At 37.1% G+C, this 24,161-nt stretch overlaps 2 protein-coding genes across 7 annotated transcripts; both read left to right on the forward strand.

The window, feature by feature from the left end:
* Nucleotides 1–2,225: 2,225 nt before the first annotated feature.
* Nucleotides 2,226–14,342, forward strand: LOC148426588 (diacylglycerol O-acyltransferase 1-like). 6 transcript variants are annotated; one of them, XM_088411260.1, is made up of 17 exons: nt 2,226–2,694; nt 3,174–3,261; nt 4,809–4,849; nt 6,116–6,201; nt 7,230–7,282; nt 7,588–7,693; nt 10,465–10,593; nt 10,731–10,796; nt 10,873–10,976; nt 11,184–11,222; nt 11,325–11,366; nt 11,443–11,487; nt 11,619–11,731; nt 11,999–12,064; nt 12,751–12,838; nt 12,953–13,015; nt 13,406–14,342. In XM_088411260.1, exons 1-17 carry the CDS (start codon nt 2,501–2,503, stop codon nt 13,553–13,555), a joined length of 1,473 nt encoding a protein of 490 aa, XP_088267386.1. In that variant the 5' UTR covers nt 2,226–2,500; the 3' UTR covers nt 13,556–14,342. The 6 variants fall into 6 exon arrangements, with proteins under 6 accessions (XP_088267386.1, XP_088267389.1, XP_088267388.1 ...); XM_088411262.1 differs by lacking the exon at nt 2,226–2,694 and adding an exon at nt 4,545–4,679 and having other exon boundaries at nt 3,236–3,261; XM_088411261.1 differs by lacking the exons at nt 2,226–2,694; nt 3,174–3,261 and adding an exon at nt 4,453–4,666.
* A 917-nt stretch (nt 14,343–15,259) lies between these two features.
* On the forward strand, nt 15,260–24,161 carry LOC148426589 (G protein-coupled receptor 20-like). Its single transcript, XM_088411207.1, has 8 exons — nt 15,260–15,281; nt 16,647–16,766; nt 20,988–21,238; nt 21,326–21,592; nt 22,430–22,674; nt 22,858–22,942; nt 23,021–23,146; nt 23,883–24,161. Exons 3-8 carry the CDS (start codon nt 21,035–21,037, stop codon nt 24,063–24,065), a joined length of 1,110 nt encoding a protein of 369 aa, XP_088267333.1. The 5' UTR covers nt 15,260–15,281; nt 16,647–16,766; nt 20,988–21,034; the 3' UTR covers nt 24,066–24,161.

Consider the following 24,161-nt stretch of genomic DNA (forward strand, 5'->3'; position numbering starts at 1 on the left):
TTAAAATTAGGCAGAGGGATTTATTTGAAAACAAGAGGATGTAGCATAAGGGGAGGGATGTCACTGATGTGTGGGGTGATTTTGGAGTCTTTAACGCAACCAAACTCAGAGCTATTGATCAATATATTGGTAAATATTGATCAGTAATCATAAAAAAATCCTTAAAATTTGGCAGAGGGATTTATTAGAAAACCAGCGAATGTAGCATAAGGGGAGGGGTGTCACTGATGTGTGTGGTGATTTTGGAGTCCCTAACCCAATTAACAGCCGAGCTATTGATCAATATATGGGTAAATATTGATCAATAATGACAAAATATTCCTTAAAATTAGGCAAAGGGAATTATTTGAAAACCAGAGAATGTAGCCTAAGGGTAAGGATTCCACTGATGTGTGTGGTGATTTTGGAGTCCCTAACCCAACCAACAGCAGAGCTATTGATCAATATATGGTTAAATATTGATCAATAATCATAAATAAAATCCTTAAAATTTGGCAGAGGGATTTATTAGAAAACCAGCGAATGTAGCATAGGGGGAGGGGTGTCACTGATGTGTGTGGTCATTTTGGAGTCCCTAACACAACCAACAGCAGAGCTATTGATCAATATATTGATACATATTGATCAATAAATTAAAAAAAATTCTTAAAAATAGGAAGAGGGCTTTATTTCAAAATCAGTAAATGTAGCCTAAGGGGAGGGATGCCACTGATGTGTGTGGTGATTTTGGAGTCCCTAACACAACCAACAGCAGAGCTATTGATCAATATATGGTTAAATATTGATCAATAATCATAAATAAAATCCTTAAAATTAGGCAGAGGGATTTATTTGAAAACCAGAGGATGTAGCATAAGGGGAGGGATGTCACTGATGTTTGGGGTGACTTTGGAGTCTTTAACCCTACCAAACTCAGAGCTATTGATCAATATATGTGTATATATTGATCAGTAATCATAAAAAAATCCTTAAAATTAGGCAGAGGGACTTATTTGAAAACCAGGCAATGTAGCGTAAGAAGAAAGATGTCACTGATGTGTGTGGTGATTTTGGAATCCCTAACCCAACCAACAGCAGAGCTATTGATCAATATATGGTTAAATATTGATCAATAATGATAAAATATTCCTTAAAATCAAGCAAAGGGATTTATTTGAAATCCAGAGGATGTAGCATAAGGGAAGGGATGTCACTGATGTGTTTGGTGATTTTGGAGTCCCTAAATCTATCAACAGCCGAGTTATTGATCAATTTATGGGTAAATATTGATCAATAATGATAAAATATTCCTTAAAATTAGGCAAAGAGATTTATTTAAAAACCAGAGAATGTAGCCTAAGGGTAGGGATGCCACTGATGTGTGTGGTCATTTTGGAGTCCCTAACCCAACCAACAGCAGAGCTATTGATCAATATATTGATACATATTGATCAATAAATTAAAAAAAATTCTTAAAAATAGGAAGAGGGCTTTATTTCAAAATCAGTAAATGTAGCCTAAGGGGAGGGATGCCACTGATGTGTGTGGTGATTTTGGAGTCCCTAACACAACCAACAGCAGAGCTATTGATCAATATATGGTTAAATATTGAACAATAATCATAAATAAAATCCTTAAAATTGGGCAGAGGGATTTATTTGAAAACCAGAGGATGTAGCATAAGGGGAGGGATGTCACTGATTTGTGTGGTAATTTTGGAGTCTCTAACTCAACCAACAGCAGAGCTATTGATCAATATATTGGCAAATTATGGTCAATATGCATTTAAAAAAATTCTTAAAATTAGGCAAAGGAGTTTATTAGAAAACCAGCAGTTGTTGGATAATTGGGAGTACTTCATTGATGGTGTAGTGATTTAGGAGTGTTTACCCCAACTCAAAAAGGGGAGCCACTGATTCATTTGAGGGTATAAATGATTAACAAGCATTTAAAATAAATCCCCCAAATTTATCAAAATAATTTATTTAAAAAACGAGTGTTGTAGTGTGATCATGAAAATGTCATGAATGTGCCCAGTGATTTTGGACTCCTTATATTAAACAATATTGGAGCTATAGATGGATATTCAGTTTATTAATGATTTTTAAGTACAAACATTGTCCAAAATTAAACAAACGCTTTTTTTTTATCCAAAAGCACTGTCTCAATATGATTATGTTAATGTCTTTGATGTGTTCGTTGAATTCATAATCACAAATTGTGGCGTTATTGTTTTTTCCCCCTCCTCATCTAGTATTTTGCAGACGGTCCCTTGCGCGCTCACCCAGCCTCTGCTGCTCATAGAGATCAATTGCGTCTTTTCACCGAAAGAAACGGTTTAAATATTTTACAAATGTCTTTTTTTGACATTGTAGCTGGTAGTCCGTGTTATGAAGGAGGTATAAAGGCGACTTTGGTGTTTCGACGACGTTTTGTCTGAGAGGTATTGATCGCGAAAGTCCGAATCTGCCAATATCTTGCCAACTTTACTTAAGTCTTGACTCGCAGGAGAAGGGCTACTATGATCGCGGCGGGGAAAGGAGCGTGTCTGCAGCCAGTTATTGAAAAGTGCCCGTCGGCTAGTCAACTCTCTGTGGCCGCCGATAAAAAGCCAAACAACAAAGCGGACAAAGATGAACGCTTGTGGGAGACAAACAAACTCGCAGGAAAGTCGGATAAAAGGAAGCGTAACAATGACATAAATGAGAGATTAAGGTGAGTTGTATAAATAAAAATAACAGAAATTAACACAAACCTGAGGCGGGAAGCTAACGCATATGTTAGCTTGTTTGGTGTGGTATGGTGTTGGTATCATTACTAAAATTACCCTAGATTACATCGCACACCTGATTGTGTGAGAAAGATACACTTTTGTGCGTTCTTTAAAAAGTAAAGCGTAAGAATCAACTCGAAATGCTAACTGGTGGCTATAGTGAAATATAAGGTGTACTTGCATAGCCCAATCAATTTTCGATTAAACAATTGGCTCAAAGATGTGACATTCAATGACTTCAGTAAACTACTAAAGTGCAGGAATCGCCTCCCTGTTTGAATCGTCAAAGTTCGCCTGTAGTTATACCAGATAATCTTTTTTTTTTTTTTTTTGCAAAGACCGCAAACACTGGAACCACTACTTAATAACAAATTCAACTGTCATTTTTTTTTTTTATTTTTAATTCTCCTGTCCCATCAAGCTGTCACAAGACACAGGAGTCCCTGCTGACTTCGTCAAGTGGTTTCAGTAACTACAGAGGGATTTTAAATTGGTGTGTGGTAATGCTGGTAAGAGATTACTTTAAAATTTTCACATCATGAATATGATCTTTCCTTCCAATTTCCATATTTGTTACCCTTATTAGGTTTACAGGTGATTTTGAATTCCAGGCTGGCCACACACACTGGACTGGATGCCAGCAGATCGCAGGTCACGAATGGACAAACAACCCATCACACTTCCATTTCAAATCTATGGATAATTTTGTGTCTTCACTGAAACCAGTTTTATTATATTAATGGAATGGTGTGGTTGTCTGTCGAATATGTGCTCTGTGATACGCTGGTGACCAGTCCAGGGCAGTCCCTAACGTTAGTGTGTAACGCTTATGAAAAGAAAACTAAAGATGCCTGTGCATGTAACTCCTACTACATAATCACGCTCCTGTCTGCTTTTGTCAATTCCATCCCACTCCCGTGATTAATGGTCACGTTCACTATCGTCCCGTGAGATTCCTGAATAAAAGATTATGAATAGAAGAAAAGATCAATTTTAAAAGAAAATTGATGTATAGATTATATGGGAGGAAGCCGAAGTACCTGAAGAAAACACTCACAAGGCCCATGCTGCCCATCTCATCTCCATTTATTTGAATATCCGATGAAAAGCCATATTAATTTCAATACTAAAAGATGGACACCTGTTTTAATGTAAATGTAATTCAAAACCCCTCAGCACACTGTCTCTCATCTAAATTGAAAACAAGATTGCAACAGATATGGACAGATAAGAAATCACTTTAATTACTGCTGAGGATGATACGTTTAAATATTTTACTGTATGTTTTAAGCCTAAAACTATTAAACCATGACTAAAAATAAATAAAAAAACAACAGTCTGAAGTTTTATAACACTTGCCTTTAAGAGCACCGCACTCACTTTGTCTTATTCATTGTCAGAATTGGTCTTTTGCCAGCTTGAACACTGTATAAATATACATCTTGGCAAGGTGTTTTGTTTTGGATCAATATTCCCTTTAATGTGCTGTGAGTAAGTTTGACAGTCTGCTCAGATGCACCTCAGTCAAGATAAAATGTACTTTCTGCCCCCACAAGACAGATTATTTCCAGGTATGGCACAATGATTGAATACAAAGCAAGTATGTTAACACATTTTCTCGAATTTGGTCTTCGCTGCTCAAATAAAGGACTGAATGTGAGAGAATAGGAGCAGGGATGAGGCTATAGCAAAGCCTGCCTGCTGCTAATCCAGCCTTTGAACACAGATCGTTGTGTTCATCACGAGAGGTTTTCCCTTCATTCCTAACTGTGAACTTCTGTCCCATCCCCAGGCGTGGAGTCTTTGTGTGAGGTAATGAGATATCACCATCCATTCACAAATGGAGAGAGTGAGCCAGAGAGATTAAAAAAGGACAAGAGGAAAAAGTATGATGAAGTGGAAGAAAAAGTTGAGGCAAGGAAGAATGGTGAAGAAAATAGAGAATTTATCCCATTAATGAAAAAAGTGACAGAGGGGAAAAAAGACTGATGAGCACCATTTTGCAAAAGAAATACATTAAACTGTGACTTGTAACTATTGCTTTTTTTTGTTACAGGTACTAAGTAATGCCAGACTCTTTCTGGAAAACCTGTTACGGTAAGTATGCTTAGCTTTTAAATCCAATTTGTGTATTATGTTATTGATAGTTTCTTTATACATTTTTTCATGCCATTACATTTATTGTACAGAATCAAAGAAGCTAATGAATGGCAATGCATTAAATAGTCCATATCATGATATTTCAAACTTTTCACATGAAAAAAATATGTATTTACTTTACATTTAGCACATCTGCAATTGAATTTATTAGATATGAGTTTTATCGTACCAATATTTCTAACCAAAGTGAAACGCTTTGTTTACGGAAGCCGTGCCTCCAACCGTGTGGCTGCATCATCCCCTTCATAACATCCTTTAATGCCTGCCAGTCACAAAACAGCCATCCATCCATCCATCCATCCATCCATCATTTTGACCGCTCATAGTCATGAGGGTCGCGGGTGCTGGAGCCTATCCCAGCAGAGTGAATAAAGAGGCGAAAAACAGCCATTTTATTGACATCAAAATACAAAACTGTCAATACACCATCCAATACTCATAATAATATTCCCGCCTGCGGGTGAATTGTTTTACTACTGATGTCGATAGTCCAGTTGTGTGCTCCCAAACACACATTTTCACCACTTCGACATGTTCTACAGTAACACGTTGTAACTGATAATTGGTAGGTTGCTGTTTACTTGGCCGACTCATGCAATATCTCTCCCCCTTAACTCCAGAACCATAACGAAACAAAAATACCAAAGTCGGTGTGTATTTACTCTTGCACCAGTGGTACGCGGGGGCTTTCCATCGTCATCAGGCCTCTCGCTCAGGCGGGGCTGTTGCTGAGGGCGTGGAATAAGCAAGAAATGCTCAGAAATACAGTACGTCAGTGAAGGGAAATAACATGTTGGGGGTGTTTAGGATGAGGAATCAACATTGTGAAGTTGAACTCCCATGAAACGGCCCCTTTTAACTATTTCTAGTGGAAAGGAATAACACTTTCCGCCATCAAGATGTTACAAGCTACTACTCCCAACAGACTGACAAATATTTATGTTTCCAGTATTTATTCAACCCTGAATGTGCATTATTTTCCTCAGTGACATCTGTTTTCACATGTAATAAGTCAAATTGCTAAGCTTACTTCCTTGCAACATTAAAAGAATGTATCTCTATCGCCAAGCATTTCTTTCTAGAATTGAAAACTTGGGAGATAATAGAAAGGTATTTATATTCAATGGCTTTACTAAGTGCATGCGGTGGTCCAATTTCAATTTAACACGTTTTAATTTTTTTTTCTATGTTATGATTTGACAGATACGGGGTTCTGGTTGACCCTATTCAAGTGATTTCCTTATTTTTGAAGGACCCCTACAGCTGGCCAGCAGTGTGCCTAGTAATTGGTAGGTACTATAGGCATCTAGTTCAGGGGGGGGTATAAATATATAGATAGATGGATAGATGGATAGATGGATAGATGGATAGATGGATAGATAGATAGATAGATAGATAGATGGATGGATGGATGGATGGATAGATAGATAGATAGATAGATAGATAGATAGATAGATAGATAGATAGATAGATAGATAGATAGATAGATAGATAGATATGTGGCCATGTGACAATGCATAAGGTGAAAGTCTGCATTGGTGCAGCTCATTTTGCCTCCTGAGGGATGCCCACTTGGCCTATATACTGATAATACCGCATAGGCATTGTGCTGCAAAGAAACGAAGGAAGGTACATTGCTTTTACACTGCCTGATAAACCTGACTCAACTTTATTTTAAAGCAATACCCTTTCCACTGTTAGATAAATTCCACAAACATACTAGGACTTCTCAACATTCTTATAATCCTTTTTGTATTTCAGGATTTCACTGTACCATTTCTTTCAGAGCTAAACCTGATGGAATCCATTCCTGATCTCTAATGTATCACATTTTACACACCAGTGATAAGAGCAGTTATTTTTATAAATGTTGACATTTAATAAACCTCCTGCAGTGAAGTAAAAGAGAGGAAATTAATTACTTGTAATACTTGTGTATGCATGCATGACAATTCGTATGGTCTGTTGGTGCTAGCTCATTTCTTGTTGCAGAATGGCTGTTAAATTGAGTGTAATTATGTATTATGTCTATGTGAGAGCAAAGCCAACAGGGTTTCTGTGCTTGTTTTAAGGAAGAAAAGTTTCCTTGTAAAATTTGTAATGCTTTGTTGTTAAGCTAAAACAAAAAATGTCAACTGTCATTCTTTTGGCTGCCAAAACTGTTGCTAAAATATGCTGCCTCAAGTCATATTTTGCAGTCGTGTAAGTTCTCTGGAAATCTGTTCTGGTAAAAGCTGCATCATGCTATGCTATATACGGTATGCTATTAGCATTTTGTATGGAAAAACAATTGTAATTTGTTGATTGTTTTCTACAGTGTCCAATGTGTTTATCATGGTGGCTCTGTATACAGAGAGACAGTTGTCCAAGGTAAGTAGCAAAACCCTGCATTTCTCAATTTACTATTATTTACAAAACATGGACTGAACTTTTTTTTTCATCCGTTTTCTCTGCCCATCTTACATTACTGACTAGCCCTCTCTTTTGCAAAGAAAAGTGAAATTTAACTTTACGTGCATTTAGGACATTTGGAACAAAATAAAAGCCTTTTAAAACTCTACCTTTATGAAGTTGTCATGTATCTGTAATGTCAGTGGCAGGACAATATGGTTGGCATCAGTGACTGGTTCATTACAACCAACCTCTCTGACCTTGTGTGTCTTTCTCCTTCCTAGGGTTCATTCAGTGAGCGTGTGGGCTTACTTGTCCATAGTCTTAATTTGGCGGTGATGCTAACATTCCCCGCTGTAGTGGTCCTCTTGGTGCCCTCCGCGACCCCAGGTATTTTATTTTTTTCTTATTGTTAATAAAAAAAAACGTTTGGGCTCGTCAAACGTCATGGCTCTCAATTAGCTGGTAACTAGATTGCGATGTTGCTGGCTAGCGGGAGTGAGTACTACATTGTCGTCCTCACTGAGCTCCTGACATATCACTCTGTGGGAAATAGAAAACAATGTGATTGCATTAAAGTTTAGTTTAAGAAGGCATTGCTATCTTTATCCTTCAAAAATGTGACTCATTTGATTGTGCAATGAAAGACATCTCCTATAAGCCTGTCATAATTGGAACCGGTTAGTGGTAATGGACCAGTTGGTCATGACTGGATTGTATCCAGCTGGCGTAGGAAGAGGACAGGAGTATAGGAGGAGGGTAGTGTTGCCAAAGAGTGTATGGTTTGCAGGACAAAGGTCATCAGGGGTTCAGTTTTCTGCCTGATTGAAACTATGGCTAAATACTGGAACGCGTAAAATGAATGCATGCACAGTAGGCTTAACAATACATGGTTTACATTGTCAGATTTTATGTTAAAACCACATTGTCGTTATAGTTCACTTTTAAAATTTAAAGTTTAGTTGAAGTTCATACAATGAGCAAAAAAAAAAAAACCTATCCAGAAATACATCCATTTTAGAGTTTAAATTCTTTGGACCATAAGATACCCCCAGTCATGAATCCCAGTCTCAATGAACATGTCTAGTTTTGGAAATGTCCATATATGTGGTGCACCGGGTCGCAAGACGCAATTCCTCACATTAAGAAAAACAAACCAGTATAGTAAATAATTCACACTCGATTCAACTGACATTCTAGTTTTAGCCCTATTAAGATTATATTGGTGCTAATATGTAATTATTTGTACTTTGTCTAACCCTAAATAGAAAGTAAATAGGAAGGCAAATGGAAAAGCTGACACCCATGTGTAAGGTTGTGTTTAAGGTCTTAAAAGTCAGAAAAATATAGTGAATAGATTCAATAATTTCCTGTGGTGCACTGTGTGTGCTTTGCTTCGTCTTACTCCCACCCCCCACCCCTTTCCCAACATGATGTCCTCACAGATGGGTATCACTCATAGCAAAGTGGAAACTGGTATGCAGAAGTTGCGTAATGACACAAAAACTACCAAGTATAGCTTTCACTTTCAGAACATTTTTTTATACTTGATGTTGCTTTTAAAGATGTTTCGCCCTTCACCATGAACAACAGGCAGATGTAAATAAAATCCCAATCAAGGTCACTTCTGTCACCTAACCCCCAAATGTTTCCCACCATTAACATATACGGCATGGTGAGAAGAGATTCTTGGCATTGCTTCTGTCTTTTAGTCATCAGTCTAATGCAGCCATGTATAATTTTATGAGACATATTATGAGGCAGATAATGGATTTCTTGCAAATGCATGGTAATTTGCTTCTTCTATTGCATGTATTATGTCGAGATGTTGACTTGGCATTGAGATAAGTTGAATGTGCAAACATCATAAAAAGCAGAAAGTGTCGCTTCTGCTTTTTGTCCCCTCTCCCCTGTCCTCGGGTCCTGTCCTCTCCTCTTACTGGGAGGTGAATGAGTAAAGGAGTCAGCCCATCTGTCTGTTCCCCTCCTAGCTCTGTTGTTCACACCGGAAGGGCATTACAAGACGCAGGTGTGTGTGTGTGTGCATGCAAGCCCAAGAAGTGTGTATGCACACCCTTCTGCCTTCACAGTGGCCAAAATCAAAAGGGAATGAATAAGCCTGCAGTCTTTGCTATGTTAAACACATCTACTCCAACATTTCGTGGGTTCTTTTTAGTGTTTGTTACCTTTGCCGTGCTCATTTTACCTCTGCATACTGTTGGGTCCCTGGGACTCGCAATACAAAACAAATGATATTTTATTTTTTAATTAATCAATCGATTAATCTGTAATGAGTAGTTTTAAGGTAAAAAAAAGATTCGTTTAAGATATATACATCCATATTGAGAAGAATTGACAACATCTGCTGCACGTGATGAAAATTGCAAAAGATGTTTAAAAATATGCACTTCCACTTACCACATTTTTGTTCTTTGTTGATGAATGCCAAAATACTCATGGTATTGTCACTGAAAAAATCTGAAGAATTTTCAAAGGGGCAGTAATGACAGGGTGGACAGTAATTTCAGGGGCACATGCAAAATCTGCAAAAGTCTGACTTTCCTCACTGAAGATGTTCTTCACTGTCGGCACAAAGTAGACATGTCAATTTTAAAATCTCTATGAACATATTGCAGTGATTCAAATGTTTTTTTTTTTAAATCATAAGAAAAAAAATACTGTGTTAATAAAGACTTCTTTTGTATGTGGCGGTTAATAAAAGGAAAGTAGCATAGTAATTGTCATATTTGATTAAGGATTTCCAGTGGCTTCCTTTTGTTTTTACATCAATGTATGAGTTAATTGTTTTCAAAAAGAAACATGTCAGAGAACATGCAATGTTAATAGAAGTTTTCTGACTTGGATGGAAAGTTTATGTCATTGTCTGTGTCACCAGTAGCTGTCTGCAGGCTACATTAGGAGAGAAAGATGGCAAACAAATAGGATCGGTTGTGATTTGACGCCAGGTGTTCTGACCAGTTCCTTACCCTGCTTGCACCAAAGTCTTTATTTGCGTGCCTAACACGTGTGTTCAATTGTTTTAGTCTGATAAAGTGAGTGAGTGTGATCCTCTGCAGGAAAGCTACTGCTCCACCCTCAGTATGATAACAGTTACATACGGGCATTTTTCATAGGATGTCATCTTCTTTCCTGTCTTTCAGTCGGAGGTGCTTTTGCACTCAGTACTTACACCATTCTCTTCCTAAAACTCTACTCGTACAAGGACGTCAACATGTGGTGTCGGGAGCTGAGCACCATTAAGGCCAAGAAACTGGCGAGGTCACTGTCTTGTAAGATACACGCATACGCTCAAACTTAGCTTTATCCTTTGCTGGTGAACTTACAGTGACATCTGTAGGCAAGCTTATGTTACTGCAGCTTTACCTATGCTCTATATATTTGACCTTCCTGTTTTTTTTGGCCATAGGTCCATCTTCAAAGTACTTTAACGGAAACCAAAAAGTGTGTTACCCTGGCAACCTTACTATCAGAGGTCCTTTCTTTTATTTTTTGTGAGCTCATTGTTGTTTTTCATTTTTACATTTGACTTCCCCATTGTCTCTCTGTAGATTTGTACTACTTTGCCTTTGCTCCGACTCTATGCTATGAGCTCAACTTTCCTCGCTCCCCAAAGATTCGCATGAGTTTCCTCCTAAGGAGACTGTTTGAGATGGTAAAAAGATTTTTCATACCACTATCAATTATTAGTCAAGTCAAATTACCCTGCATGCACTTTTAGGGCATGAATTACTTATTATAGGGAAATAACAGGTAATGCACACTAGCTTCAGTGTACTTTGGCGTAATCATCAAATTGTTGTTGTCTAACAACCCCAAGCACTAATACGTTGAAGTTTTAACTTTGTACATGTATCTCCAGCTTTTCCTCATCCAGATGTTAGTGGGTCTAACACAACAGGTACATTTACACTGAAATCTCTTCATTATCTCTTGAGAAGATGAAATATGATGCAAAATTGAGTGTATCCTAACATTTGTTTTATTTTTCTGTCTCTTCTAGTGGATTATTCCGATCATTCAAAGCTCCATGAAGCCCCTGGAGGTGAAGATCCTGCATGGCAGGCATCTTTAGAACCGTTTTGAGTGTTTAACAGTTTCTTTACTATCGTGTGTTGTAGGACATGGATCTATCTCGAATGACTGAGAGACTCTTAAGACTGGCCGTGAGTACAAAATATAAACATGGGGTGGCTGTTATCCAGGGCTTTGTTGCTGACAGATGGCATTCATTTTCATATCATTGCATGCTGTATGTCCTTCTCATGTTTATATATGGATCCCTGTTTTGGTATAGGTTCCCAACCACTTGCTGTGGTTGATGTTTTTCTACTGGTTCTTCCACTCATCTTTGAATTTTACAGCAGAGCTTCTGCGATTTGGAGACAGACAGTTCTACAAAGATTGGTGGTAAATAATTGCTTCTCTGGGTTTTCTTGTTGTGTTCTCCTCATTTTCATTAGGTTTTCTTTGGAATCTCGTGTTACTATAATTTATGCTTGTGAATGTGATGAGTGACAGTTCATCATTTTGCAAAGCCTAGAGGGTACAAGAGGGTATTAAAAGTGTCTGATAGAAAGAGTTTTCCATCAGTATTAATGAAAGTGTCATACACATTGATCCATTATTTAGGCTTTGTAAAGCCTCAGTATCCCTTTTCCCTGACTCATCTTTCAGGAACTCCGAGTCAGTGACATATTTCTGGCAGAACTGGAACATCCCCGTTCACAAGTGGTGTCTCCGGTGAGTTATTCGTACACTTAAACTTGGAGATGGCGCAGTGAAAATTGTCGACGTAAACTCAGGGGAGCATTCGGTTTGATGCGAGCAGACTGTACTTGACACTAGGATGTGTTTGGAAAATCACTCGAAAGAAAGTGCGAGTCACAAGCAAAACACAAAAATATCAAACTAAGTATCAAAAAAATGCTGCGCCACTATCCAAAATAAAGTCTTTCAATTATTCATGAATATTTTTCAAACATATATTTATATAGTTAAAAAAACTATGGTACAAAAACCCGATTGAAATATTCAGTATTTACAGAAACATACTTTGCTAACCACATTTTCTTTTCCTTCCTTCCTTTTTCAATCAGAAAAAAAGTCAGACAAAATAATACTCGCATGCATATATTCTTTATCCTCTCTGAAAACAATGCATATCTGTATGCCTGTAATATATTGCCCTCACGTGGCCAAGGCACACAAGTGAGTGAGTTTGTGCTTATGTTTATGTGAAGGTTTTTTAGTGTTTTTTTTAGATGTGCATTGGACTACTACTTAATAGCTCTGTCCTGTTATTATCTTAAGACAAATATATTATCTTTAGACAAATATCAAGATATCTTATGACAAGTAGTTAACTCTATGCAATATATTCTTTCCTTTTAAATGTAATGCCACATCACATTGTGTTCTTTTTGCAGGCACTTTTACAAGCCTTTGCTGAGAAAGGGTTTTAGTAAGATAGTCAGCCAGTCTGCAGTTTTCTTCTTGTCGGCATTCTTTCATGAGGTACAACTGAGCCTATGAACTTACCCTCTCCAAATGCAAACATTTAGAAGCAGATATAAAGTTTCAAGTGTTCAATACCAAAACTGTTGTTTCTTTTTCCTATCTTTTTGTTAGTATCTGGTGAGTGTCCCTCTGAGGATGTTCCGGCTTTGGGCCTTCATGGGCATGATGGCTCAGGTAAACTGATTTAGATCCCCGTATATTCTAACTGCGACAGTAGTTACAAGGAGCTAAAAAAAGTAATATTTTTTGGTGCAAGTTATTAATAATGCAAACTAGTTCTGTATACTGTACTCAAAACATAAACAACATTTTTTTAGGTTTTTAATCATAATTATACATTTGTTTTTATCATTAGCTTTACTCTGGTTGTTTGTGAGAACTCACGTGCTTCTATTGCCTGATAGTGAGTTGTATCATCGCCACTAAAACTTGAATTTAGTAACAAAATATGGTTCTTTGCCAACCTTTTGAGCATAGTGACACATAGTTTGATCTCTATGGGATTACAGTACAATCTCTTCTCTCCTAATAAACATCAATGTTGTTGTCTTTATTCCTCATTAGCTTCCATTAGCCTGGTTTGTTGGCCATAACCTTCGTGGTAACTATGGCAACGCTGCAGTGTGGATTTCAATCATAATTGGACAACCATTCGCCGTCCTAATGTACGTCCACGACTACTATGTCTTGAATTACCGACAAGAGACCGACTGATTTGATTCTTTGCCTGTCTCTAAGTAGTTAACAGGTAGGCAGACACAGTTGAACTACTTTGCCATAGTATCCATGAGGTTTACTTTAGTTTTATCTGGGTGATGAACTCTTTTTATGCAGGAATATAATTTTCAAGTGTCTATAATATCTGTTTATACGTCCACTCATTTTTGTTCAAATTCCTTGACACAATATCTTATAAAGTCAAATCGAAATCCAAACAGTTTTTTTAACTGCTGGTAAAAAGTCTTTTTTTCTTGTACTTTCTTGTCCTTTGAAAGATAGGAATGATATTTGGAAGTATCTTGGTGACTTGTCCTTGTGTTTGTTTTCAGCTCGCAGCATTTTCACACTTCAATGTAGTAGAAAATGGTGCATATAACATAAAAAATAAATGTTTATTGTTGCATACCTCAAAGTATGAATATGCTGCACTAAAACAATATTTTGCAATAAAACGTTTTTTAATTTTGTTTAGAAAGGACTTGTAAACTTTGAACAAAACTTTATGTGGAAATATTGTCTTCTATGTTCTCCTCTTTTATACTGCACTTGTGAAAAAGTGAATAATAATGTTCATTCTGTCTGTTTGAAGTGCCTGAGTTGATATTGTCATGGTGTGTTTGTCATTGAGCTTTGTCAGCTTTGTTAAATGAGCACAGAAAATAAGTATGCTGGTGAGATTATATTCTGGTACAGATTGTATTATTTTATTTTTAAATATTTTAATATTAATACAAAACTCAAGTTGATGGGCTGTCAAGTGTTTAAGGAAATAAATGTGAGTTTTACTTTATCAACTGTCTTTGCATTTATTTTTGATTATAACTAAAACTTAATGTACAGTAAATTATTTTGTATGGTGGGTAAACAAATGCCTCCAACACAACCGCTTTATTTATTTATTTTTTTAAATCAAAACAAGCCTCATTTCACCCTTAAGAAGTAAACCAAGTTAGGATGAATTCTCATCATGTGGACAAGGACATGAGGACGAGTTTGCAAGTCTGCTTCTCATCATGGTGACATTGAATTAAATAGAAGGTCTTCCAACATCAAAACGTGTCTAGATTTATCTTTTTACATGAGTGAAAAAAATAAAATAAAATAATCTGTGTAGATGTCTTTTGTGCACAATGAAAATTATATTGTGAAATAGGTAAACATGCTACAAAAGGAGACAAGTGAAGGACAGACACCTCCATATCGGCCTTTCATCCCTGACAAATGTATCTCGTCATGCATCATGAGAACAGGGGGCCACATACAAGGTGCCGAAACTTTGCCTTCTGTCGTCCATCATCTGCTTATCCCTGACATGAACAGTCTTTCAGTTCTCCTTGTTTGACTCAGACACTGGAACATCATTGTTGACCCTCACACTCCCACACGAAAACACATCATTCTCACATCTGTCATTTCTGTTAATACATTCAAATACAGAAAAAACATCCTCCGTCTTCGACTGTGTTCACTTGCTTTGACAAACTTTTTTTGGAGAGGTTGCCCTTCACTTCTTTTCTGTCTTCCATGTCCTGTGTCTTTTCTTTTTGTCATTTCTCAGTAACAGGTTGATCCATGGCTCTCATCCAGACATCCGTTATTCCGGATGTTTCCGAGGAACGTTGCCAAGCTGTGAGTGATGATGATCCTCTCCACAGGAAACCAGGAGATACAAACCTGTCTCAGTCTGTCAGATGGGATGTAGCAGAGGACTGAGGCTGAGGTAGAAAGGACTTCAGACACTATGCATCGTCAAAGTGATACCACAACACTTCGTAAACAGAACTCATTTTTCCAAAAACGTCATTTTTCAGGAAACCCAAAACGGCATGCTTGTGCAACCATTAACATCGAATGAAACAGCAAAAATAGATATGTAGTTGTTCATATATTTTAAGATATCTAAAACAAATACTGTCGTTCTTTTATGGGAGGCTCTCTGCTCGCAACAAAGGAGCGTCAACCTAGTGTTTGTGACATATCTTGCTTTAAATATGTAGATTGAAATAAAATGATTTTAAAATACACCGACAAAAATGTAACATAAAATATATTTGTCATGTATAGGCCACACCATACACTGGCCGCAGATTGTGCGCAGATTTTTTTTTTTTATATATATATAAATCTGGCCGCAGATTTTTTTTTTTTTTTTTTTTTAAAGGAAAGCTTTTTTCACACTGCCTGGTCACGGCAACATCATGCCTTCAACACAGACCGAACATCCCTGCATGCTTAGAAAAAGGTGTAGCACCAAAATATTTTCAACATAACATGACGCACTCGGATTGTTAGAATTCACACAACAGCACAATGCTTGTTTATGATTACGAAGAGAGAATGCCTCCTAGTGGCGACTAAAATAGAAGTTCAAACTCAAGAATCAATCATTGGACAGCATCTTCTCTTTGATTATAGACGATACCCTTCTGGTGGTTAGTAAAAACAACTGCAGATAAACTGCAATGGATTATAAGGCACAGGGTTCGAAGTGTGAGGGAAAGAAAGTAGCGGCTTTTAGTCAGAAATGTACGGTAGTTGCAGAAAGAGATCCCAGAACTGATGATAAAATACCTTACGAGAGGGTAAACTGTTCAGATGATTGATTGCATTGTAAATAAAAGAAATCATATTGTAAAGAAAAGTTAACTGTTCCTGTCACACCATTAAATTAGATTTGCTGATACCTGCAGAAACTGGTCAAATTTCACCTACACTTCACCTTCCCTCTTTTTGGAACCATTGCCTTAGGCCACCATTTGCCCATTTTGCGTGAGCCGCGAAATTATCGTCCAGTTCAGATGTATATGCATGTCTGATCACAATGTAAACAGATACTCAGACTTCCTGTGTGAGGTCCAAACAGTGGAGATATTTAAAGTGGGTGAGAAGAAGGGAGGGATACACTGAAGAGGGAGATGGGAAGTTAAGAGGGATGTTAATAGGTGGAGAAAGACAGATACTGAAAGGGAGAATAGCACACAGTAGAAAATGTTAGTGAATTCTCTATGGAAACAATGCACAGAGCAGCAGCAGAAAAGAAACTAAAAGAACAGAAGATGATGATCGTTTCTCTGAACCTGTTTAGAACAAGTTGAGCCAAGACAATGAATGCAAAAACCCGCTTAGAAACCATCACTGCATCAAGGATTTGAGCCAGTGCCCACCATGCAGACTATGTGACTATCCTGTTGGGCTTTATCTCAAGGTATGTCTGAAAAAGATTTTCTCTATTGTATTGCCTTTACACTTCATCTGGTTTGCAAGAAGCGCAATGAAAAGATGCTTGCGTTTAGCATTAAATACCACCCAGTATCAAGTGTTTACTGCTTTTAATATTACACTACAATACTCATTTTGCATACAAAGTTTATTTATGATAGGAGTTTTACATAAATGTGTAGTGTTGAGGCAAACCTACAGTGTTGTATTCCCATTGCCCATTTTGTTTTTTCCTACAAGTGGACTTTTCCTGCAACCAGAACAGTTATGACACTTAAATCAAAAGATATTGCAGCTACAAAATGTGTCAATTGCCTTAAGGGGCTGTGATGCAATAAGATGATGCTGGGCAGCATGAGATCTTTGTTCCATCACTCCCTTGCTATAGTCTTCTAAGGCTTTTTCACAGACACACACATACACACAAGTACAAGTTTATAGAGACTCCCACGCTGCTGGAATTTATTTGTGAAGTGCTTCTGAGCCCTCTGGACTCATCTCCGTGTCTCTTTGTAGCCATTGCCTCACCACTGTATTTGATGTCCTATATACAGCAACATGCTGACAGTATGCATTGATGTATTGGTTTGAAAAATGCACTAAATAAATGTAGAGTCCATTAGAAGGCCACACAACCGCAGTTCCTAAAACTATAAATATATACAGAGTGTGTCTTATGAGTAACCCGTCAATGTTTAAAAATTTTATGATTTATCACAGGAAATATTAGTATCAATTGTAAATTTCAATGAAACTCTTCAAAAATTTGGTCAGTGATGCTGGTTGACTTCTAATTTGGTCATATAAATCGATTTTCCTTGCATACTCTACTGTTGAAAAATTGGAGAAGATTTAAACTTCAAATATCACAAACCTATTAAGACATAGGTGTCCAACTCCAGTCCTTGAGAGCCGGTATCTTGCATGTTTTCCAGGTTTCTCCTCCGAACACTACTGATTCAAATGTTTAGCTAGGTGTGCAGGAGCTTGAAAAGTCAAGTTTATTTGTATAACCCTGAATCACCGCAGTCTCAAAGGGCTTCACAGGTGGAAAAGTCAAAAACCCCATCTGGGGAAAATAAGAAACCTTCAGAAGGGACTGCAGGTGGGAGAAGCCCCCTTCCAAGATCAACAAGTTGCAGAAGAGTGCTATATTAGGCAGAATATGAGCCTAAACATTTGCACCAACAGTGTTAGAGAGAGAAACATTAAAAACATGCAGGATAACCGCCCTCGAGGACTTGAGTTTGACACCTGTGCCTTCAGAGGTCAGGAAATTCAAGCTATCAACTATTTAAAATGCACAGCTGTAAACTGAACCTCGTTCCACATAATAAAGATGACTGAAAAAATATCCTGATGTGCAAAGCTACCATCTGGGCAAAAGTAGTTGGAGAATCTAAATTCTAAAACGTCTTCAGTTTTGCTTAACACTTATTGTTTAGAAAAGAATTCTATCAACATTTATTCATGATGTTGATGACTGAAGTATTAATCTACAATTGAGGAACTTTTTTATATAATAAAAAAGGACGATGAATTAGAGGGTGTTTTGAAACGTTTGGCTGGTACTATTATGGAAAATAAATTTATTTATTCCAACCCTAAACTGTAGCCATTATAAAACCTTAATTAAAGAGGTTTATTAGGGATGTTCCACACCAGATTTTTCAGACCAATACTGAACTCTTGAGTATGCAACAACAGATACCATTAGTACTTTTGATACAGTAATCCTCTAAAAAATAGCTGATCATTTTAAAGAGAACCCTCCCTATACCAAGATATCATTATGCTTCAAATGCAATGAAAATAACCTAAATTTAATATCCCAATGTGTAATTTCTAAATTCCATCATACTGCTCCAAGAGTGGCCGATACCAGTATTGGCTGCCATTGCAAACACCAAAACATTGAAGGCCAGGTATTGGCCCAATATTCTGATTTCATAATGGTACTTACTACTTACCCTTTCTCACCATTTACAAAGGCGTTCTGTCATACACATGTAAAAAGAATTAACCACTGCTTATTAATATGAAAAACAACCTGCCCATAAAAGCTGCTGGTGTTCATGTATGTTGTGTTTAGTATTTGTATACAGTACGTCTGTGCCTGCTTATACAGTATTCTAATAGGCAGCCAGGTTTTCTTATGTTATGTTCATTGCTATCTTATGTTATGTGGCATGTTATGTCTTTGCCATCACTGGCACCCTTCAGTTATGGCATCATAAAAATAACACATATCGCACTTTTACATTTAAAGTAAAAGCCATGTAATATGGGAAAAAATCTGGCTTCTCAAATTTAGCTTTCAGATGCTCACTGGAACTGTAGATGATGTAAATTAGTAAAAAAAAACATCTCCACCAAGTAACTTTTTCTCCTGTGGAAAATGGAAAATATGGACAACAAATTTATGAGCTGAAATGTCTCCTTTGGTTGGCTGCAAAAATAATGCCTTTTCGCTGACGATTTGTTTCTGCTGTGCAATAGGTAAAGGTCACAAAGATGTATCACATATCATTGTCGTTTCTCTCTGAACATTGTTTCTCTTGTTGCTTTTTACAATGAAGACATACTGCCCGGTTAAGATGAATTATTTCAAATGCGACTAAAAGGCGATGTCATTGTGACATCATTTTTTTTCTTTTGCCTCAAAGACCAGTCACATTATTCACATTACAGTACAGCATGTCATCAAGTCTAAATAAAATCTGCTAGCTGGTGCATTAAAGTTTCAATTATTGTTAGACAGAATGCGTATGTTTTGAAAAATTCTTTTAGCTTTATGGAACATAATATCTACTGTATAGTCTATGTTTTCTTTTAATTTTCATAGCTTTCACGCTTGTCAGAACCTAGTTGACAATATATGACTGGTATTTAATATAAATTAAAAAACAAAACATTTTGCTCAGATCCATTTACCGACTATCCAAAAATGCCCATCCCCATTAAATGCAGTCATTTACTTCCTGTCACTGTTGAGATGAGCTCATCTCTAAATGTTTCTCTTGATGAAAACTACTTAAATGAATAATCTTTTTTGTATATTCCCTTTGCTCTGGGCAATAAACAACATAATAAATAGATAGCCCAAATAAACTGAAGTTGGCCCTAAATTTAGCTTGATATTGTTGACATGCCAACAGCAACAACTACACTGAAGCTGAGGATTAAAATAATGCCCCCCTCCCACCCCCAAATAAATAAATAAATGTCTCTTCCTTTGATGCACTGCTGTTGTACACCACAAGAAATGAATGGTACCATTATATCCCATTGGACGTATTGATTGGTCATTTCATTTTTCCTGATAGGCAAAATAATGAAACGCTATTTGTTGTATAATTGCTCCAATAAGTGGAGGACAATCATACAAGATATCCATTCATTCACTCATTTTTGTTTTCCACAGCTGCTCAGGGTCATGGGAATTTATCTCATCTGATTTTAGGCAAAAGACAGACGACACTCTCCAACGGTTGCAAGCGAAGTTATAATCGCTTTTAATTAATTTTTTTTCATTTTCACTACCCCTATTTTAATTCTTTTTAACTTTTGTATTTCAATTAGGTTTTATTTTTAGAATGGGATTATCTATTTTTTATAGTTTTATGTTTTTCCAAAATACTTCATTTTAGCTAAGCTTTTAGTAGTTTGTGTATTACTTTTAGATTTTTTTTCTTAAATTTTTGAGTAGTTGTGGAGTAAAAGATAAAAAAACGAGGTCACCATGTAAACTATAATTCACTAAAAACTGTTTCGCCTTCTTTCTTCCATATAGCTGTACTGTAATACTGAAGAAAATGTTTATTAATTCAACTAAAAAAGCTCATGTTTGAATTTAAATGACCATGACAAAATCTAATGACATTTCCGCAACAATCATAGTGAGGTTTTAGTTGGTTTACAAATGTGAAAAGTAGCTTTATTTTACTTATCTTAATAAAAAGCACTGTTTGGTTCTCTTTTTTTTTTGCATAAAATGGCAAAAGTCTTCAATCACAATCAAGCAGATCAAATCTGAGTAAAGTATAACAATAAGTATAAAGCAAAAATACATTCAGTATACGCAACAAGGTTTTAAATCTCTCCACTCGAAAAATGTGAAAATGAATGCAAGAACATCTTTTTCTGCACGTATTCTCTAAACCATGGATGGGATTTGCACTTTGCTCATGTCATAATCTTTATTCAGGGTTTCATCATCCTCAGCAACCTTAATCATCATCATCCGTGTCTGTCATGATCACTGAAAGTTCAAACTGCACAGCATCATGGAGCATTACCAACACTTCCCTTGTCAGCCCCGCGGGTGTTTCCAGTGTCAGCAACACAAGTGGCATGGGAGCTTATCTTCAAAAATTAGCTTATTTGGATGAGGGACTTTACAAAGACTTCTATGGACTTTGGATTGCACTCATGGTCATAAATTCCCTCATTTTCTTGGTATGTACCATGTATTGTTTGTTTAAATGGATCATTTTGGCTCAGAATTGTTCATTCCCTGTTTGACTTGGCCGCCTCCTATTTCAGGTGGGCATGGTGCTCAACACGTTGGCTCTTTATGTGTTCTGTTTCCGCACCAAGCAAAAGAGCACTTCAGTGATCTACACCATCAATCTGGCCGTGACGGACCTGTTGGTCAATCTCTCGCTGCCGACTCGCATCCTGCTTTACTACAGTGGAGGATCTTGCCTCACCTGTTTCTACTTGCACATCTTCAGCTACTTTGTCAACATGTATTGCAGCATCCTTTTCCTCACCTGTATATGTGTGGATCGTTACCTCGCCATAGTGCAGGCAAGTCTCTTGAATCTGTAAAGCTTGATAGTCGACAGAAAATTGCAGTTCATCTAAAAACAATGTTTCTTTGCTCCTTTGGTCTTTCAGTAATCAATTTCCTTTTAATATTTTTGACTTGTGTGGTCATTGATACAACTGATCACAATGATCAAGAGTTCACTTTTGTAAACAACCAAAAAATGAAATAATATCCTATACAAACGTGTGTAACATACTTTATTGCTAAAATGAAGAATAGAGAAACAAATTGCATTTTCTTACTCTATAGTACAGCATATTTTTCACTTTTTATAAAGGAAGTCAACCCAACACTTTTCTACACCATATGTTCTATGCACCCCCACTAACTAATACTACAATGGTGAAATTGGAATTAGACTGTAAAAGATACTCGCCTTAATCAATCCCATGAGGCAGCCATTTTGCAAGTGGCTGTCAATGAAAATGACACCACCAATCATGGCTCACCTGTTTTCTGATTTTAACTTGTAAGTAGAATCCTTTTTTTTTCTTTTTAAATATGTATTTCAGTATACATTTCTTTTCACATTGATATGCAAAACTTTATATTTAAATTACGACTGCAACTAACGATTATTATTTGTTGATTCCGCTCTAATTTGAATCATTTAAGTACAATTTTGTTTCTCTTTTCCTATAGAATTGTAAATGTTCAAATTACATCATGTTAAAGTGGCTTATATTAATCAATTCACAACTCTCCATTTTTTAATTCATTTTAGGCCAGTTGGATTAGTCAGTCTAGGCATGTTCTCTGATAACACTTGATGTAAATTGTTTTGAATAAAAACTAACATTTTGATGTCCTTACAGGTTGAAGCGTCCCGTCGGTGGCGCAGCGCCAGCGTGGCCAAATGTGTCTGTGTGTCTGTGTGGCTGTTCGCCATCGTGGTCACCTACTCATTCCTCTCCACGGCCTTCCAACATGCAGGCTGCTGCCTCTCCACGCTCCTCTTCCTCACCATCACTGAGTTCTTTCTACCACTTGTCGTCATTGTTGTGTTCACCCTGCGGATTGTATGGGCACTTGCCGATCATCGCCTGATGCAGCAGAGCAGGTACGGATAACAGATGTGAAGGTAAAGCTTACTATGCAATAAGATCTTATGGCATGCGTTTGGATTGGATGAAATTATTGATATATAATTTATTGATGTTGCAAAAAAAGTATTTGGTAAAGGAAAGTTAATACATAGCAAAATAAGTGCAAGATTAAATTGTGTCCTTGTTTACCCTTGTAGGAAGAGACGGAGGAGGGCCGCCCAGTTGCTTACCACGGTGCTGATCATCTTCACTGTCTGCTTCACCCCATTCCACGTACGACAGGTGGGTGAGAAGAACTGACACGCTCTTATCCATCGCAACTGTCAAGTAGTGACATTGCAATGTGTATTCTCCTGGAAGGTGGTTGTGTTTTTCTACCCAGATATGCCTCACCATGCCATCATCTACCATTTGACCGTCACACTCAGCAGTCTGAATAGCTGCATGGATCCTGTGGTCTACTGCTTTGTGACTAACAACTTCCAGGTAGGGTTACGACTTCAGCTTCATGGTGAAAAAAAAATCTTAACCTAACTTAAATTAAACCAACATGTTGTTAATACACACACACACACACACACACACACACACACACACACACACACACACACACACACACATATATATATATATATATATATATATATATATATATATATATATATATATATATATATATATATATATATATATATATATAAACCTTTGCAACCCATCTTTTTGAGACGCGCTAAATAAAATTAAAGGACTGAGATGTTGCACAACTGTGCACACCCTCTAATAACTGTTAAAAAAAATAAAGTTCAGTTTTTCTAGTTGGCTTTTCCTGACTTGTGTTTTCATTCCAGTAAAATCCAGCAGGCTTTATGCTACCAATGACTGCTATTTTGAACTGTTCAAAATTGAGGCCACTCAGTGAAAGATATAATGAATACATTAACTCCCCGGGCTGCCCTCTCATTTACACTTTAGGCATGTCAGACACCTAGTACTGACAGGCCCTGTGGTAACTGTATACTGTGTTGTTTTTCTTTTATTTGTGCTATCCTCTTTTCTTTCTGTCCTCTGACACACCTTTTGTTCTCTCACTGGATTCCCAATAATTTTCCTACTATAAGGATTCACCACCATTTTACAACACCATGAAGCTGAACAGTAGAAGATTTCAAAACACTATTTAATGAGTCATGCAGTCATAACAGGCTGTAATTTTATTGCACAGGCAACTATGAAGAATATTTTTCGGCGTGTAGAGGCAGAACAAAGCAGTGGTGACATCATCAGCATGCAGCACAGCTCCAAGGCCTCAGGAGAGAAAGGCGCCACGGCCGGCCCTAATGTGATCATGATGGGCATGATTCCCCCATCACTGCAGAAAGGATCGCCGATGATTCAGAAATTGTAAAACACTTGAGGAATTTGCAGCATTAACTGTGGGACGGACACCGTATTGGATATCATTGAACAGTACTGATATGACAAATACAATCAATTACGGGGA

Source organism: Hippichthys cyanospilos, chromosome 3, assembly GCF_059441005.1.
Source record: "Hippichthys cyanospilos isolate Australia breed blue-spotted pipefish chromosome 3, RoL_Hcya_1.0, whole genome shotgun sequence".
NCBI lineage: Eukaryota > Metazoa > Chordata > Actinopteri > Syngnathiformes > Syngnathidae > Hippichthys > Hippichthys cyanospilos.